This window comes from Ambystoma mexicanum, chromosome 1p (genome assembly GCF_040938575.1).
Source record: "Ambystoma mexicanum isolate Mex_15411 chromosome 1p, UKY_AmexF1_1, whole genome shotgun sequence".
NCBI classification, from domain to species: domain Eukaryota; kingdom Metazoa; phylum Chordata; class Amphibia; order Caudata; family Ambystomatidae; genus Ambystoma; species Ambystoma mexicanum.
The window spans coordinates 1,092,941,022-1,092,960,058 of NC_090921.1; the positions used below are offsets into that span (position 1 = coordinate 1,092,941,022).

General features: G+C 47.8%; 1 protein-coding gene across 1 annotated transcript in view; it reads left to right on the top strand.

The window, feature by feature from the left end:
- EIF3F (eukaryotic translation initiation factor 3 subunit F) overlaps nt 1-19,037 on the top strand; it is a 133,338-nt gene that overhangs the window by 48,507 nt on the left and 65,794 nt on the right. The window contains exons 3-4 of the mRNA XM_069604686.1: nt 16,491-16,570; nt 17,474-17,611. Of these exons, the coding sequence (XP_069460787.1) occupies nt 16,491-16,570; nt 17,474-17,611 (218 nt within the window). The remainder of the gene's footprint in view (nt 1-16,490; nt 16,571-17,473; nt 17,612-19,037) is intronic.

Below are 19,037 nucleotides of genomic sequence, written 5' to 3' on the forward strand. Positions count from 1 at the left end.
CCATGTTGTCCAGTGTCTTACGCATGGCGTCTGCCCCATGCCTGCCTTTTTTATAAAGCCCACCTGGTCCGGGTGGATTAGGCGTGGCATGATGTGATATCTTACATACGTGAGGCCAAGACCCTTCTGTAGATTTTCACATCTGTGTTTAGCAAAGATATCGGACGATAAGATTTACAACATGCAGGATCTTTTCCTGCTTTAGAAATGACCACTATATGAGCTATTGTAAAGGATGGAGGGGACTGATCGGATTCTTGCATATGGTTGAATAATTTGGCGAGGTGCGGGGCCAGGGTGTCTGAGAATTGCTTATAGAAATCCATGCTATAGCCGTCTTCTCCTGGCGCGAGCCTCTTATTTGCCGCCTTATTTCCTCAGGGAGATGGGCGATTCCAAGAGAGTCTGTTCTGTTTGCGAGAGGTGTGTTAGTCCTGCCCTGCCAATGTAATCTCGCATCTCTCGTTCGCCACTGGAGTCTTCCCATCCCTCCTGAAGCACTCCCTTGTCCACCCTCTTCTTAAGATACCCTCTGCCCGGCTAACTATTGCCCAATCTCCATCACTCCCTTTCTAGGCAAGCTCCTGGAGGAACTGGCCATCTCCCAGCTCAATCTCCACACTGAATCTGTTGGTTGTCTTCATGACCATCTGTCTGGCTCTTCTAGCTGCCAGAAGTACAGAAACTGCTCTCCTGAACATCCCTGAAGACCTGCTCTCCAACCTCGACTCCAACACTCCGTGTGTCCTCATCTTGCTTGATCTCTCTTCTTCCTTGACACTGTCAATCATGCCATCCTGCCCAATCGCCTCCGTGATAACCTGGGCATCACTGGTCAGGCTCTGGCGTGGCTGACTTCTTTCCTCTCCGACCGACCCTGGTCCAACTTGGGTCCTTCCTCTCTGATATCTTTATCTCTACCTGTGGTGTCCCCCAGGGGTCTAACCTCTCTCCCTGGCTTTTCAACCAATACCTGGCACTCCTTGCCCACCGCATTGCCACTCTATGCCCCAACTTTCAGGGCTATGCGGATGATACTCGGCTCATTTTCAGGCTACCCTCGGCCTCCTCCTCTCCTTCCCTCATCTCTGATTGTCTGTCTGCCATCCATGAGTGGTGTGACGCCAATGACCGCTGCCTCAATGCCAGTAAGACTGAGATTCTACTCATTGGCACGCCTGCTCCCTCCTTCCCTGCAGCTCTCTGGCCGGTCCTCTCTTGGCCCTCTTCCTGTTCCCACCTGCAAGGCTAAAAACCTCAGTCATCTTCGACTCCACACTCTCCTTCTCTCCTCACATCTCTGATGTCTCTAAGAAGTCACACTGCCAGCTGCACCTCCTCAGAGGTATCCTTCCTTTCCTCTCCTTCCCCCAGAAGCTCACTGTCTCCAGAGCCCTAGTTCTCTCTAGGCTGAACTATTGTAACAGCATCTATCTAAATCTGCCTGCCTCTACTCTCCGCCCTCTGCAACTGATCCAGAACAGGACTGTGAGACTTGTCCGTGGCCTCAAGCCCAGGGATCGTACCTCTCCCAGTGGCTGCGAGGATTAAGTTCAAAACCCTCTGCATTGTCCACAAGGCCGCCTGGGGCCGCAATACCTTCAACTCTCTCTTCCTAAATATCTTCCATCTCAAGCTCTTCGCTCATCCGCATCCAAATCCCTCAGGGTCAGTCGCTTCTCCAAGCAACAAGTTGGTGGTAGATCTCTCTTCGGCATGGGCCTCCCTCTGGAACAGCCTTCCTGCCTCCCTGAAACTTGAAGAGAACCATCTCCGGTTCCGGAAGCACCTCAAAACCTTCCTCTTTACCTCTGCTTTCTCTCCCCTGCTAAACTCCTGGCAGAAACAGCACTGGTTACCTAGCCACCCTTTCTGATTCTCGGGCCCATGCCCTGCCAGTTGCCCACCTGCACTGCCTCCCTGGCGACCCCTGCACCTGGGGACTGTTTTCTGTATCCCTACAATCCCCCTACCAGCACTATGTCTGCACTTAGCTTGCACTTGCCACCAGTGGCCGTTTTATTTATCTTATTTATTCTACTATCCCATGTACTGCACTTTCCCCTCTTCCTTCCCCACACACTTTTCCCTTTCCCCCTCCCCATGCACTTGCGCGATCTGAATGATACCTGGCCTAGTAGGATCGTTGTTCTGTCTTCCCTTGTTCCCCCTCCCTTGCCTCGTTGCGCCTTGAAACACTTGTGTATAGGTGCGTTATGAATGCTTTATCATATCACATCATATCTCTGTTTCTGCCGTAGCACCCTCAGTGGTGTATAGGCCATTGTAGTATTTGGTGAATTGGCTAGATATTTCCTCTGGAGATGTGGCCCAGCCCTCTTCTGTTTTAATTCTCTCAACCCATCTCTTAGCTCTCTGAGCTCTAAGTCTGATTGCTAGCATCTTATCCGCCTTGGTCCCCTTGTTGTAGAACTTCTGTTTTAAGAATTTCAATTTTCGCACTGTCCCCTATCCCCGGCGCTTTCAGGTCCTCCCTTTTTTGTTTGAGAGTTTCTAAGTGTTCCTTACGGTAATACCTCAGAGCTTGCTGCCTTTCTTCTAGGCGCAAGATTTCCTTCCCCAGTTTCTCCTCCTGCAGCCTCTGTGCCCTTTTCTGCCTTGCCCCCTCCCTCAAGAGACCCCTCCACACAGATTTCCCTGCTTCCCGTACTGTTGCGATTCCAACCGCCCCATTGTCATTAATCTGGAAGTATTCCTCAATTGAGGCCCTTGAATTCTCGTGCAAAGAGTTTGTCACGCCACAGAAATTCATTGCATCGCCACTTGGAGTCCCGTCTGCCCAGCCCCTCCATGTCTGGAGTTGCTATCACCATGTCGTGGTCAGACCAGCCGATTTGCACTGTTTTCCATTCTAGGGCGGGATTCCTTGTTGATCAGCAAATAGTCAATTCTAGTGAAGGTTTTATGAATGTTGGACCTAAATGTATATCCCTTCTTGTCTGGGTTCATTATTCTCCAGACATCCACAAGCCCCCCCCCCCTCACTTGGGTTTTTCTTGAACCTGCTACCCTTCACCTTTTGAGTGGTCCTTGATTTCAACCTGTGTAGTTTGCCTGTCCACTTGTGGGCCTGCCCACGTGTTAAAGTCTCCCCTATCACTGTAGGGACTCATTGCCGTGATTTTGGCAAGGGCCTCCTCATTGAATGTACCTTGACCTTGGTTGGGCGTGTATACTCCCGCGAATGTGATCTGGATACCTTCCCATTCCCCCTGAATTAGTAGGAGCCTGCCTCCCATCAGGGCTTGCTCTACGGGGTTTGTCAATCTGATTTGCTTATTCAGTATTAGGCTTACCCCCCTTTTATTGTGATCTGTTGAGGCCCAATATGTTTGGCCCACTCCCCTCCCTCTCAATGGTTTCTCTTCCCCTGCTTTTAGCCTGGTCACCTGGAAAATGAGAACACCGAGGGCGGCTCTTTCGAATTCCCTCACCACCAGCGACCTTTTGGTGGGGGGAGTTCAGCCCCTTGACATTAAGCGTGCCCACCTTCAATGTTGCACCCCTTGCCATGATCTTGAGTTTCCTTCCATTCCTATGTTGGGCCCCCACTCTTGTCCGCCTTCTCCCTGTTCATCTAATTTCCTTGCATGACACAATGCCCCCTGTGTTTCATTTAATGCTCCTCCTGTCTGTATGCCCCCCGAACCCCCACTCGTAACTGTGAACATAACTGACCCAGAAAACAGGACTGCGGTGGAGATGCCCTCTTAAAACTGAGGGCCACTAGGTTTTGAGCCCACCCCTCACTGGGGAAACCCTTAACTAATCCCTTTCCTTGTCATCATTTCCTTATGTGGTTTCTTTGTCCATTTACCCGGCATCCCCTTTCCTCATTCAGGGTGTTTTTGATGGAGACAGAGATCCCAGTTTAACATATTTTCTTCCTGCCTTGCTTCTCTTTTACATCTGAGGTGGAATTTCCGCATGTTGAGATCTTGGCGAGTGGGGTCCCGATGGGCCTCTGGTGTCCGCTGTCTGTGTAAGGTGTTTTAACACCCGCTTTGCTTCTTCCGGCGTGGTGACTCATAGTCTTCTCCTTTAAATTCAAAGGTCACTGCGAAGGGGTTGCCCCATCTATACCGGGTGCCTTCCTCAGTGAGCCACGTGGTGAGGGGGTCTGCATTTCCTTCTACGTCCCAATGTGACGCTTTACAGGTCCCGGAAAATCATTTTTTCGAGTCATTGAACTCCATGTCCTGTGCTTGCTTTGCCTTGAGGAGAATTTCTGATTTCTCTTTGTAGCGCAAATATTTCGCAACTATTGAGCAAGGTCCTCCTCCGAATGCTCTTCCTCCTCTGTGGGCTCTCTCAATTTGCACCGTTTTGCCGCCCTCCGCCTCGAATAGTAGATTGCCGATTTCTTGTACTTTTCCTCTCAGCCTGAGTCGGTGTCTCCCCCTCAGTTTCCTCCAGGCCAATTATTCGTATATTCAACCTCCTTTCTGTTTTCCATGTTGTCCATTTTGAGGGGTGAGTTCTTAATTCTATGTCCGTCATTCTTGCGTTCAATTTCATCTGGTTGTGCTCAATGTTTTCTACTTTTTCCTTTTTATTTTCTCGACTTTCCTTCTTATTTCCGAAATGGAGGTTTGAATGTCAGATCGTAGGGCCCTAATCTCCGCCATCAGCCCCGCAATGTCCCCTTTCGTGGAAGCGCTGCTCATTTTCAAGGACCCTTTGGGGGTGTCCTATGCTTTGGGCGTCTCTTCCCTCCTATATTGTTTAAGCCTGTCCAGGCCTCTTGTAGGAGGGGCCCACGCTCGGCTCCTGACCCCTTCCGCTGCCCTCGTGGCGGTGTTGGGAGCGGCTACCCCTGGGGCCTCTTGTTTGTTTTTCCAGTCTTGACCCCTGACTGCGCTCCGCTATATGTTCTTGGGGCCAGTGGAAGGTATTGATGTTTCCTTGGGCCCCCTATTATGGGAGGTTTTGTTTTTTTTTGCTGGTGTCCTTCCCTCTATTGTAACAGGCCCTTACTCAGGCGGGTGATTGATTGAGTTAGTCTTTCCTTTTTATTATGCTTGGCGGAGGATCATGAGGACTGCTTTCTCCCTTCCTTGCCCTTTTTTGGCTTTTCTTTCTACCCTTGGGTTCTCTCAGATCCCTGCATCACTTAGGGTATTGTTTCCGCAGCCCCCCTGAGGGCACCAAGTCTTTAAGGGCTTACTGTTCTGTTATTTTGCAGCCCCATTTACGCACATCTCTGCTGTCCTGGCGTGTGTGGCACCGCCTTTCTTTGCTCTGGGGGGATGAGGGGTGATTATTACCCCGGGCTGGGCAGCTCTTTGCGTGGTGCTTCTTGATTGCAGGGTGAGGCCTGCCCGCCTTCTTCACCTGTCGAGGGCAGCCTCTCCCCGATCTCACTGCTCTTCCAAGCGTCGCTGCTTTCCCCCCACTTCACAGCGGCACCGTAGTGGGGGCACTGCGCAGTTGTGGGTGCCTCCCCCCTTCCATCGCTGCCGTCTCCTTGTCTCCCTGCGTGGTGCGGGTACGGCGCTTCTCACCTCTTTTCCGCCGGCACCTCTTTTCAGCCTCGTCTGGGGCTCCTCATTGAGGCTCCGGAGCTTGTGCGGCTGTGCAGCTGTCCCAGGCTGGTGTTAGGCCTCCTCCCTCAGTTCGCAGAGTCAGGGGGAGTTTCAGGTGCAATTATGGGCGGCGGAAGGCAGCCTGTGTATCGGCTCCCTGCCGCGGGCCCCGACGTATTCAGCCCGGATACTCTGGGCGCCCTCCTCTTTGGTGGCTCTGGTTTGAATCGTGTGACCTGTCACTTCGTTTTAGGAGCCCCACAGTCCCCGGCGGTGGAGTCGGAGCTTCTTTCATTTTCCTGTGAGGGTGCCTCTGCAGAGCTCTCCGAAGCCGCACTTCTTCGTTCTGTGGTGCTTTGGCACCCTTTGAGGTTTGTTTGCTGTGTTCAGGCACCTGTCGGAGATGGGACACCTCATTTGAACGCCGGTTTCTCCTCAATTTGGCAGTGTGATCAGTGCCTTCGCCTTCACCCACTTCTCACAACTTAAGGCTTTTTTCTTTTTACAGTCTGAGATCAAGTCATCTGTTGTTCGTGCTGTGGGAGAAGCTGAGCTTCAGACAGCCATTGCCTTCTGCGCCCTGTAGTGGTCTCCAGCAAGCCTGTTTTTGTGGGTTCAATCCTGGCTGCTGTAACAAGTGTCCCTTTCCATTGTTGTGATAGAGATTCTTCTTAAGGTCCTGCAGTCCGGGTCCTCTGGTATATCTTCCAGACTCAGGCAGTACTAGTGATTCCTTCAATTTTAACAGGCTCTCCAAGTGGTAGTCGTGGCAGAGCAGATCATGCATAACTAAGTGGAGGTGGAGCGGGGTGGTTAAGGGTAAAGTACACATTTCTTAGGATCCTAAATTTCTTAGGATCCTAAATAAGAAGTTCCACAAACTAATTTGTGTAAAAAATATAATATAATGCTTCTATTAAAAAAAGTAAACATTTTATTTTTAAAAAGGCAATGCGCTAACTGCTAAGTAAAATCTTTTAAAACGCGTCACAATGTTGCAAGTATGACTTTTTGTAAAGTCAGAAGTCCTTTCTCAAAAAGGAACTGCAGCAACTGGCTGGTAAAATGCTTTTCAGTTCAGTCAGGCAAGTTTACAAGCGACAAAGGGCCTGATTCACAGAAGCATTTTAGAATGGCTCAATCCCATAGGAAAATGCTCTGTGAATCAGGCCCAAAAAGTGGCCAGTGGTGCTAATAGGGATTGTTTGTGGTGTGGAGAGTTACAATGCCGAAAGCTCCCTCAAGGAGTAGTTCCTGGAGTTCTGTTTTATGAAGACCCTCATGAGTCTGTGAAGAGGTCCTGGTATGAGGGATACAAAAAGAAAATGCCTGCTGGCATTGCCATATGGACAGGAGAGAAATATCCTGGGACTGGGTAAGTATTTCTGCTGGATACGTTGGGCAGTTTCCACAGGTGGGAGCTGTATGTTTAGTGAACACAGAGGGCACAGCTAATCCCTCCCTTTTATCCCCCACCACGGAAGGACAATTATTCAGGGTTTGGAGATTCCCAGGACGGAGCAAGAGGCGCAGAAGGGGGAGACTGCTGCAGTTAGCTGTTGCTATAGTTGCAGGATTCCCATGTTGTCCATCGGTATAGGATTTTGCTTCTGAGGAGGTGGTCGGCTTGGCGAAACCCCAACTGCGAATGGATGTTTAAAAGTGCACTGGGGAAGAGTCGGCCACTGAAGATGGCCTAGCAGTGGGAGTTTGGTTGTGCGGTCACAGGACTGGTGGCACATCCACTGGAGTTTTTTGGGTGAGAGGAGTTAGATCCAAGCCCTTTCCTGGGGTCCTGTGCAGAAGAGCAGCAAAGGGACATCTGCTTCTGGGTCCAGCGATGCAGGCATGTGTCCGTAGAGTAAGGAGATGTGGTCCAGTTCTGAGGAATCGCCATCGGACATCTGCTTCTGGGTCCAGCGATGCAGGCATGTGTCCGTAGAGTAAGGAGATGTGGTCCAGTTCTGAGGAATCGCCATCGGTTCCTTCTGGCCTTCTTTCGTGAGGCAGAGTTTTGCAGTCCAGTTGTTCGGGATGTCGAAGGCTGATGGTGCACATCTTTGGTCCTTACTAGATCAGCAGGCATTACACAGTGCAGATATCTAGGCGAACAAATGCAGAGGCCTGCTTTTTTTATTCCCTTTAGCAAACACTGAGTGAAAACACACTGCATTCAGTCACACACCAAGCGTAATTTAGATTTGGTAGGGAGGGGAGAATCTGCCAATGACAGACTATCACTCCAAGCAGACCCATACTCTGGTAAGGTCTCTTGCACAAAGGGATATATCCACACTGTCCTCGACTGGCATCTGCAAATGCAATTCGGAACTGGTTTCAGCCCGACCCCAGTGGGAGACACCCTCCCAGTGGCCAAAAATGACCCCCCTCTTCGCACAGCACAGAGGGACAAGAAATAGTCATGTGACTTCTCGGGTCTAAAAGACAACAACTACATCCTCCATTCTGAGTAACTGGGAGGTGGTGAAAAAGGACACAAGCAGGTAACATTGAGTCCACCCAGTGGAACCATCTTGCCAGGCAAAAAAGCCATCACCAGCATAGCCACATGACTGACTGTAATAGGGTACACTCTCTGGGAGACTTGAGGGCTGCCTTTTTAGTGCACCCCTGCCTTAAGAGTCATGCGGACTAGCAGAGCACACATAACATATGCACACTCTGTCCACCTTGAGCTGAAGCTTGGATGAGAGAAATAAAAAAGCAACAACCCAGAAAAGCCAGCATAAGGTACATGGGCTACCACCTGTGGTTAAAAACGTGGATTTCCACTTAACAGATAGTGGTTTGTCACCCGAAAGAAGAGAGGTACATTTTCCCAGCAAATCGGCATCTAAAGCCGATTTGGAGGAATTTTGCCTCCAAATGTTAAGTGTTCAAGAATGCGGCTCTATCAGCCCTGGAAAATACTTCATACCCCATTGCGCCTCTTGAGGCCGACAGTCACGGTTACTCATACGCACAGTAAGTCCTCAATGGTTACTCGGGCAGGTGCAGAAGGATTTGATGACTCGAAATTAGCCAAAGACATGGCCATCCTCTTCAGCTCTGTCAAAGGAGTCCGCATAGAGGTCTTCCACATTGTTAGGTAACACTTTATGATATATCTTCCTGACCTGTGTCAACCCCAGAACCTTTTGCTTGGACTTGGTTACTCTTTTACTCTTGTCCCTAGGTGAGTGGGTATTTCTTCCCCTCTAACTTAGTCTTTTACTCTCTTTATGGGTGACCTTTTGTGTGTCTCTCCATAGTGTGTGGTTGAAGTTAGTTTCCTCCATCTTTTGGGCTTGGGCTGGGTTTCCCCTTTGGGCTCCCCTGTTAATTTCTCTTTCATATAACTTGGGTGAACTACTGTTATCAAGTAGTAAAGATGGATTTTCATCCCCTTTACATTTTGTATAAGTGAGCAAACACACCCCACCTTATGTGGAGTGCTGGGGGATGCAATGTATCCCCTTTCTTAGTTACCTGGTAACATTGTGTTACAATTGCACGTTTTCTTGAAGGGCTGGTGGCAGTGTAACTACTTTCATGACTTTTTAGTCTTCATTACTCGCAGGCTGTTTATTCAGCCTCGGTAATGCACAGAAGGGCCACCATTTTGCTAAAATGGGGGTGGTTCCTTTTTTTGCTATTTCTTGTGTGCTTGCTGTTTATGAGGGCTTCCCCTGCCATTCTAGATGGGAACGACCTCCGTGGAAGTTTTGTCTTCAGTGGGAATCTTTTGAATTCCCCGCCCATGCTCCAGAGTGTCTGGAAAGGCAGGAAGCGAGGGAGTCGACTCTGCAGCCCTGTCTCCTGCTGTAACCCTTCCTTCCAATAAACCTGGGGGTCACGAACGTGACAACTCCTACCCCAGTGGCTGATGAGATCCACTTGTCTCGAAGACCTGCCCTTTGAGTCATCCCACAACATGCTGCAACCTTGCTGGGCTACAATACCCTGGGACCTCAAGCCATTGTGCAGTGCATGGTCTTCCGAAGTCCGAATCCGTCCGAAACTTTGGTGATTCATGTGATTGGGAATTCTCATCCGTCTAGGCCCAATGCTGGAATCCATCTACGGTGTCTTCCCTGAAGTCCTTGGACCCTCGCTAAAGTGAACTACTTACTTGTTTTGAAGAGACTTCCTCAGGAACTTTGATTTTTCTTGCAACTGAATCCTATCTCAACACTTGTGTATAGGCACGTTATAAATGTCATATCATAACCTGCCTAGAGCTGGCACCTAGACCACTAGGGCCCCTCTTCCCCCATTGAGAGAACCTGTGCAGTAGACTAGAGGACTGGATAAGAAAAGGATTCTGTCTTGAAAAATATAACAAATGTTTAAAAGTTACTTGTAATAGAGTTGGTTTGGTAACTGTCCCTCTGAAATGAGCAGTTACACAAGCTCTTACTTTGAATGTGTTTTGCCCTTCTTAAAAGTATATATAAGATTATTTTACTCACCTGGGAATTGGTTCCCCACTTCCCTAAAGTAATACTGTTGGCTTCACCGAAATATTTCTTTCAGAAAAAGTGCATAAGTGCACCAACTGGGTCTTGATTCCCCTGACCTGCTGTATAGCTGGTCTAGAATAAGTCGACATTGGGTTTTACCTACCTTGAATAACATTGGGTCATTGTCAAAGTGTAACATTGGCTTTTGCTTTCCCTGGACTGCTTTTAAACAGATTCTAAAACAGTCTTGGGTTTATACATACCTTTTTTAAGTTGCTGGTAGCTCCTTTAAAAAGTATAGCTGTCTGCCATTCTGAATAAGTGTACTCTGGTTTAGCTGACCTTAGTCTACCTGGTGCAATCCTAAAATAGTGTAAAGAGTTTGTGCTTACCTTAGTCTGTGTTCCACTGATCTGAAAAGCGACTAATCCTTTTTTTTACATTAAGACTTACTCACCTAGTATGACTGTTATCCTGAATGTAGTTCTAGGTTCATGCTGTTCCATGAATTTGTGTTCCACTATTCAGAAGAGTATCCTGGTACCAGGGTTGGTTGACTATGCGATTACTTGACTGAATGTCACTGCATGACTGACGGGGGTCTACTACCCCTGAATTACTGACTGTATCCAAAAAGTATATGTATCCTGGTTTTACTGCCCAAGAATAGCTCATTGCATTCTGAATGCGTTATAGGTTTACCTAACTTTGCACTGCTGACTGCTATTCTTAACAAGGGAACCATTTGGGTTGTATTCCTTAAGTATGGTGTTAAATTGTGTCTATATATAATATAATACTTTTTTACCCAAGCTTCACCTTGACCTACTTGTATTTAAATAAACCATTTATGTTTACAATACATAGTTTGTGTTTCTTTGGACCACGCTACAGTCCTCTGTCCCTCCGATAAGCTGGGCTGCTCTGTCCATGCTAACTCAATATCAGGTGGTACAGCCTTATACTAGGAGTGCTGCCTCAGATGTATGGTTTTTGTGAAGTCTTGGGTAGGCCTTTAGAAAAACGGTCCTAACAGATGTCGAAACCATCAATGTTTTCGGCGGATCTGTCAAAGATTTTTAAGCCCTTATCCAAGTATGACTTTTGTCAAGTCTGTGCTCAATTTTCAAGGAAGAGCAAGTTGAGGACAGTCCTCCGTTTGGCCTATAGTTTGGAACTCCAAATGTGGCAGAGGAATTGATTTGTTGAAGAGTCATGGTTGCAGAACCTAGTGAACTTCTTGAAGGATGCCAGTGGACTTGATAATTCACCTGAAGTTGAGTTTGCCACCCCAGACTCCACTGGGCATGCTGATGCCTCATATAGGTCTGTTGTGGGCTGAGTGATTGAGGACCTAGGCTGGGGTAGGCCTGTAGAATGTGAAAAGATGATCACGCTGGCATCCTAAAAAAGGGTCCTCCTAAGGATCCTGTACTGCCATTTCATATGGCATTGAAAAACAGAATCCTGGCAAATTGGCGTAAACCGGATACTATGCTGACAGTGAATAAAGATTTCACAAATAAGTACGGCCCGCGGCTATAGATCCAGAGTTTTTATCTAGACGTCCCATTTCGAAAGACTGATGGTACAAGCGGCCGCGGCTGCCTACCCAACGGTCCCTCCAGATAGGGATGACAAAAAATATGATGCCTTGGCAAAAGTTTTCTGTGGGTAGCATTGCTCTTAAAGCCATTAATACTATGTGTGCCCTGGCAAAATATTCATTTATGCTTTGAGAAGTTGTCAATGGATGCGAAACACTTTCCTGAGGGTGAAGAGAGGGAAGGTTTCCTCATCGTTCAGGATGGCAAAGACTTAATGCGCCAGTCTCGGCAGTCATTCTTGGACTCTGATTGCGTAAGCTGTGCTATGGCAGCAGGTGCTGTTACAAGGAGATTTACCTTGTTGCGCAGGTGAGGGTTTGTCCCAGAGGTTCAGGCGAGGCTTTTGGATATGCATTTTGATAGCTCACAGCTGTTTGGTTCTAAAGCTGATGAGAGCTTGGAAAAGCTGGAGGCATCATGGTGCACAAGGTTGTGGAGGTAAAGCTACCCACACAGCCGCTGCCTCTTTGCCCTCCTGCAGCAGCAGCAGCACCACCAAAATCTCGTTGAGGCCTTAGTACACAGGACAGTTGTAGGAGGCAGGTTGAAGGAGCATTTGGAAGAATGGCAAAGCATTACTTCAGATGCTTGGGCACTGCAAACAGTAACCCAGGGTTACTGTCTCCCATTCTTAATAAGTTCTCCAGATTGTCCGCCAAGCAGTCAGTCGTTGCGGGAACCAAATCTGCTCCTCATACAGGAGATTCTCACTTTGTTGGAGAAAGGCGTTGAAATGGTATCTGTAGCGGGGAGGAACTAAGGATAGTGGTACTCTTACATTCTTATTCCCAAATAGGAAGGAGGACTGCAACCCTTATTGGACTTGAGATGCTTGAACAAATTCCTCAGGAAGGACAAGTTCAAGATGGTAACTAGATCTCTTCAGCTCCAGGTTTGGATTTGGTCACTCTATCTTCAGGATGCTTACTTTCATGTGCCTATACATCCCAAGCACAGGAAGTCCCTGAGGTTCGCCATTGGCAGTTCTCCCTTTCAAATTCAAGTTCTACCATTCGAGCTCACCTCTGCCCGAGGGTTTTCACCAAGTTAATGGCACTAGTGGCAGTGAATCAAAGGAGAGGAGGTATTCACATTTATCCCTATCGGAACGATTGACTGATGAGAGCTCGTTGGCCGGAACCGGCTCTGGTGCATCTCAGCAGCACCTGCCACTCCCTTAACAAACTGGGCTTCTCTGTTTCAAGTCCCACATGACACCTTCTCAAAAGCTTAAATTCATTGGAGCGGTCCTGGATTCTTCCTGCGAGAAAGCCTTGCCCCCTCAAGGTGAGGTCTCTGCATATTCTGCAGATGGTCACGAAATTTCAGAATGCCCATTGTCTACCGGCCTTAGATTTTCTGAGGTTGCTCATGACATCCTGCATTTTCTGGTGCCAGTTTCCTGCCTAAAGATGAGGTCCCTCCAGTCGGCCCTCAGATCCCAATGGTCAGTTTTCCGGCAGAATGCTGGACCTTCAGGTCCCGAGCAAGGTCGCACAGGATCTCCTGTGGTGGGCCTCCAAGGAAAACTTGATGAAGGTGAGCCTTTTTGGCAACTATGGCCGGAGATGATTGTAGTTATGGACGCCTCCCTCCCGGGTTCGGGAGATCATGCAAACAAACTGATGATCACCGGTTGCTGGCCTCCATCAGAGCCCAATCTGCACATGCACCTTTTGGAGCGAAGGGAGCAGCTTGACGTTGGAGGGGAATTATCTTTTACATTTTTCTATATGGGAAGTGTGGAGGGTCTCGGGCATAGCATATCTGGCCATGCTGTCAGCCTCATGGCAATCCTAGTGCAAGCAGTATAAGCCACTCCTTGATTCGAACCCGAACAACTCAGAAGTATTATTTGAAGTTTGTGCCTAGCTTTGCCTCACTTTTGAAGCCTCCATTCCAAATGGAGTGCCAGTTTGAAGGGGCTCGGAACAGAAGCACGGATTTAGTGATGAGAAACGGCAGATCAGCCCCTGCCTTGTATCTCTTTGACCCCTCCCCCCCCCCCCCCCCCCCCCTTACCCCACAACCCAAATGTCCCAATGTACGCCTGTGGATGGCAGTGTCCATGTCCTGAGGGCCATTCTATCAAAGGATCAACGGGGGGGTGGCGGGGTGGGGGGTCAAACCTGGAGTATACCTCTAGTGTGTTGAAGGCAGAACAGCTTAATTACTCCATGATTGAGAAAGAAACCCTAGCTTGGATGTTGGCTTGTGTGTGGACTATCTAAACAATTTTTATGGGTAAGATTTTCAGTTGCGAATAGGTAGTTGGGACTTTCCGAACTTGGTAGGAAACAAGGTTTCTCACAGATCAATACTTTTTGTATTCTGCCTTCACAATTTCGTTTCTCCTGGGAAAGTACAACATACTGGTACATTGTTTCTCTTCTCTTGGAAGGTGACACCTCCTTTTCTCTGCAAGATTGCTAGAAGGGCAAATGTGCTCAAGGGCAATTTTCCAAAGAGATGTGGCTGTCAGCCAAGCAGATTGATTCCGCCCTAGCCAAGGGTAAGGGACAAACTGGTGAAGGGTAGCCCTCTATGAAAGCCAGAGAACCAGAGCTTGACTCCTTTTTAGCGATCCAAGGAGAATTGTCCATGGAAGGTGGTATTAAGGGTTGAAAAGAGCATTCTTGCCTCAGGAGTGTGTCAGAAACTGGCAGAATGGGCACATGCAGGGCACGTGAGAATCTCCACCCAGAAGATGCTGAGGGAAGAATATTGCCAGAGCTGAGTGATTGTAGCATATTTGCCAACAGTGAGAAGGGGTAGAGGTCATGATGCCACCAGTGGTTCATGTCCAGCTTACCAATGCGGCTTGGAATACGTTGGAATTAGATTTTGTGGGACCTATTGGGAATCTGCCAGTGAGAAGGTGGTGATATGCTATTGTCCTCATTGATTATTTTGGCAAATGGACAGGCGTGGGATTTGTAGGCATCCTGTCAACATCAATGGCTTTTTATGTCTTCCTGGCACGCCTCAGGAGAGAGATGATGCTCTGAGTTCCTTGTGACAGATAATGGAGTGCAGTTTCTGCTCCAGAGAAGTGGGAGGATTCCTGGAACAGTGTGCTGTCGTTTGTCATCCATCCAGCAAAGGTTATGTTGAAAGAGTCAACGGGACTTAGTAGGAATCATTCCAGTCAGCCCTAGCGAGTTGAAATAATTCAGAAAAGGTAGTGCAAGAGCTCCTATGGCATTACCGCACAGTGCAATATTCCATGAGTGGTGTGAACTCCTTTTGTGATGCAGGGAAAGGGAGGTAAGCACCGGGCTCCATCCTAAGTGTTCTTTTGGTAAGCGAACCAACAGTGAAGTGGACCAGGAGACCATAAAGGAAAGTTAACCTCCAACAAGAGTAAAGTAACATCACATTTGACATTCAGAATGTGGCAGTTGCCAAACGAGTGTGGAAGTAGCATAGAGGGTGAAAGTCAACTCTAGGGTGCTCCGTAAGCTCTGATCCCCACCGGATACAGGAATGGATGGTCACACCTGGCATCCAGGTAGGGTGTTGTAATTGTGGAAGGATCCCGGGGCAAAGGTAGAAAAACCCAGGGTTCTGGGAGTGTCCCGTCAGGGTGTTGAGACGACGTGGCATTCTGTGCGTCCTATGCTTGGCCAGGGAAGGGACTGATGATGCCACTCTTCATTATTCCACGAAGAAGCCTCCTCACTCCTCGGGCTTCTCTGCGTGTGTTGTTGAGAAGTGAGCCAGGAGAGATGTTCCTTTGTCAGCGTGAATAAACCAAGAGTTTGTGCATAGTGATGCTCTCTGGGAGTTTAAGTCCTCCCAGGTATTCTTAGTCCTTCCTGTGGGTCTGATGTAACACATCTCTGGAGGATAGCGAGCCAGCAAGATCCTTCATCCACTCTCTTGGAGGCACATTGGGAAGCGGCAGGATCAGCCTGGTGGCTCGCTTCTTCCGCATGTTAGGATGAGAGGTTAGCCAACTCGCCACAGATGGACTTTTAGAATGTTTACAAAAACATGAACTATTTCCTTAGCTGGAATGAATAAAAACGAATTTGCTCCAGTCAATAGAGTAATGTGAATGATTTCAGTGGCAAGCTCTATAAACCTCCGAAGACTGGAGGGCTGAGCTAGCCCGACTGCGATTCATGACTGCAACCTGCGATGTTTGGGTGGGTGCGAAGTCAAAGCACTACCTGCAAAGTGTAAGCACGCTCTTTTTTTTTGTTTGTTTTTTTGTGTTGGCGCAAACTCCTGGTTTGGCAGCAGGTTTCTCTTAAAGATGTAACCTTCTGCTCGAAACATGGATAGTTGGTTTCCAAAACAAGGCACTTTTTAATGGATAATCAAGTAATCCTTTGTATGGATGCAACTGATTCAATGGATTTGGAGTAATGTTATTCGTTCGCATAACTTTATCCCATTTTAGAATTAGTTTGGCGCGACACAAATGCATTTCTGCTCAAGCTTATGTCATGCTTGCAGTTTCTCAAATTACAGGGCAGCAGGGGTGTGATGCTAGGTCTGCAAAAGATGTGGGGTTGCGCTAATGTCTGGACTGTCGGGGACTCGGCTAGCTAGCCTTTTGGTTAAGGTCCCTGAGCTTCTATCCAGGGCTACACCCCAAAGACCAGGGGCTGTAGCTAGCCCCCCCCACACCCCTTTGAGCCCACCGATTACCCCTCTAGCAACACCTCTGCAGGACAGGTTTTCTCTACCAAACCCCTTACTAGATATTCATTTCGGAAATCGGAACTGATGCCATATGGCACCATTCATAATTAGAATGTTGGCTCAAAGGAAAGCGTTTGATCATTTTAACATTCTTTGCAAGCACACAGCCTAAACTCGTTCTATGTAACATTTACTAATTTCCTCATTGCTTCTCTCCCTAGGTGGCTGTTGACATGGAGTTTGCCAAAAACATGTATGAGCTGCATCGAAAGGTTACATCCAATGAACAGATTGTGGGGTGGTAAGTGTCACAGAAGCAGAAAATTGAACCTATGGAAGGACGCAGCAGTCCCTAACTATGTGTACCTGTTTTATTGTGTGTTTAGGCAAGTAGGGACCTATTGGAGAGCTGGAAAGGAATGGCAAGTGCTGGTGCAGCAGCAGGGGGGAGTGGGGGGGTTGAGAATAGGCTGGCAACAGATAAAAAATGGTGGGGCCAAGGTTACTAAGTGCCAGGGCTGCTAATGGATGGAACTGCTCAGGCGGAGGACGGGTGCATGGGTGTAGCGGTGACCAAGGCTGGGTGCAGGGTCAAGGGGATGGTGAGGGAGTGGTTGTTAGGACAGTTTTTCTGAAGTCCAACTAAGGGCTTAATAAAACCATTCAACCGAGACAGTCCAAGACTCCACTCTTAGTATAAGGTTGTACCACCGGAGTATATCGTAGCGTAGACGGAGCAGCCAGGCTTATCCCAGGAGGAAGAGAGGGCTGTAGAATCTGTACAAAGAAATTATACTTTTGGGCGTGGTTGTGATGTTTGTCATCTCTGTAATGATGGCATGCTTACTTCATTTTTTAAAAAATATATTGGCAACCCGGTGTGTGTTCTTTGGCTAAAAAGTATGTTTCGTAGTTAAAAACAAGGTTTTAAAAAGGATCTGAAATAACTATTCTTTGGAAATTGTCATGAGTTTATGAGATGGGAATTATACACACACCATAGAAAGTTGTTACTTGGGATAAAATGTGCCTCTCATTATGAACATAGTGGTCTAGATGTATGTGGGCTCACTAATCCATGGGTTTTGAATACTCATCTATTTTTGGGAGTGTTGCCATTCCTTGAGTGACTATATGCAGTTTTCTATTCGGAAATTGAAATGTGAAAGTTTGAATGTCATTGTTTGGTTTGTTTTCTTTTCAGGTATGCCACCGGACATGATATTACAGAGCATTCGGTATTAATCCACGAGTATTACAGCCGCGAGGCACACAATCCCATCCACATGACAGTGGACACCAGCCTGCAAGGTGGACACATGAGTATTGACGCTTACATCAGGTACAGTGTCTTGGTGGCATGCCAGTCAGTGGCTGCTGGTGAACGTTCAAATTGGTGATGTTTAATTGGCAGTCCTGAAAGTGCGTAGCAAGAGAGCCACATCGCCTTGAGGGTTTGAAGAACTGCACTTCTATTCGACCCTGCTCGAGAGAATATGGGACAAAATTGTACTGTAGCACAATTCTGGCAAATGGCTAAACAAACCTATGCAGTTCTTAAGAGGAAGTCAAGAAATAATCAATGTAATTAACCAGGACTTTATCAACCTCTGGAAGATCGAAGGTGGGATCATCCCTGCCTTTGCAATTGTAACGGGCCTGGCCTGTTATTTTTCTCCCCATCTCCTTGGCGCTAATGCAGCTATTTGCAGCGAGATAACCATATTCAACTACTTTGTGTTGTAGCTTCGGCCATGGCATGCAGATTGCACATGGATAACTACAGAAACCACAGTTGCACTGCCCATATCATACTACTGAGAATGACATCTGTAAACACCAGAAATATATAATTGGGAGCTTTAAATTAACCACTGATATTACTTTGCGCCACTGCCGTGTAATTGGTTTTTTTGTCCGATCTGTGCCTTAACAGGGGGGCTTCCAGCCATATACAAACTAATATTGGCCCTGACACCAATGTGAGCCACCCAAACTGCTAGGCTAGGTTCCCCCCTTCAATGAAATAATGGCAACCAGAGGCATTTTGGGGTCTTGTTGGTACTTATAAGTGAGGTGCAGCTTGATGAATGTGGGGTGTCGAGGTGAGGCCACAGAGTCCTCGTGTAGGTTTACAGTGTGTTTGTCAGTTTAGGCAAACATGGTTAGTATGCATGTATGGATGCCTGCGTGATCTAAGAGTTCAAACTAGAAATAATAAAGAACACACAGGGGTTAATAATGTAGCAGTGGGGTTTGGTGGGTGTTATCCACACACCCAGGCTCTTGATTGTACACACAAACCCCATTCTTAACAAATCTCTGACCCTATGGGCACCCTATTCTAATCCAACACAGAGGTCAACAGGTGGCCAACCAAAAGTTATAACCTAACCTTAGCAAGTATTTTAGGCTCATGGCTAACCCTATCCTAAACCAACACAAATGTCTATAATCGAAGGCTAAAGACCAGCCAGTGTCCTAGAAAAGCCATCCCTGGATTTAGAAGGCTCAGCCTCTTCCACACATTTCGGCTCCGGTTGTAAGTCCACCACCCCTTGGGTGTAGTTGTAAAGTTAGCCTTTCTCCCTGCCCAACTGCAAGATCTGTTGGTAGAGTAGTATTCACTCCCCTTCACCTTCAGGTCCTCGTCAGGCAGCCAATGTGTCCCTCCTACCAAGATTCTTGCTTGGATCTCCTTTCTCCTCAAGGTGGAAAGCCCCCATCTTCGGGATTTCCAATTCCTTCAGGAGTTTGTGGTTAGATTG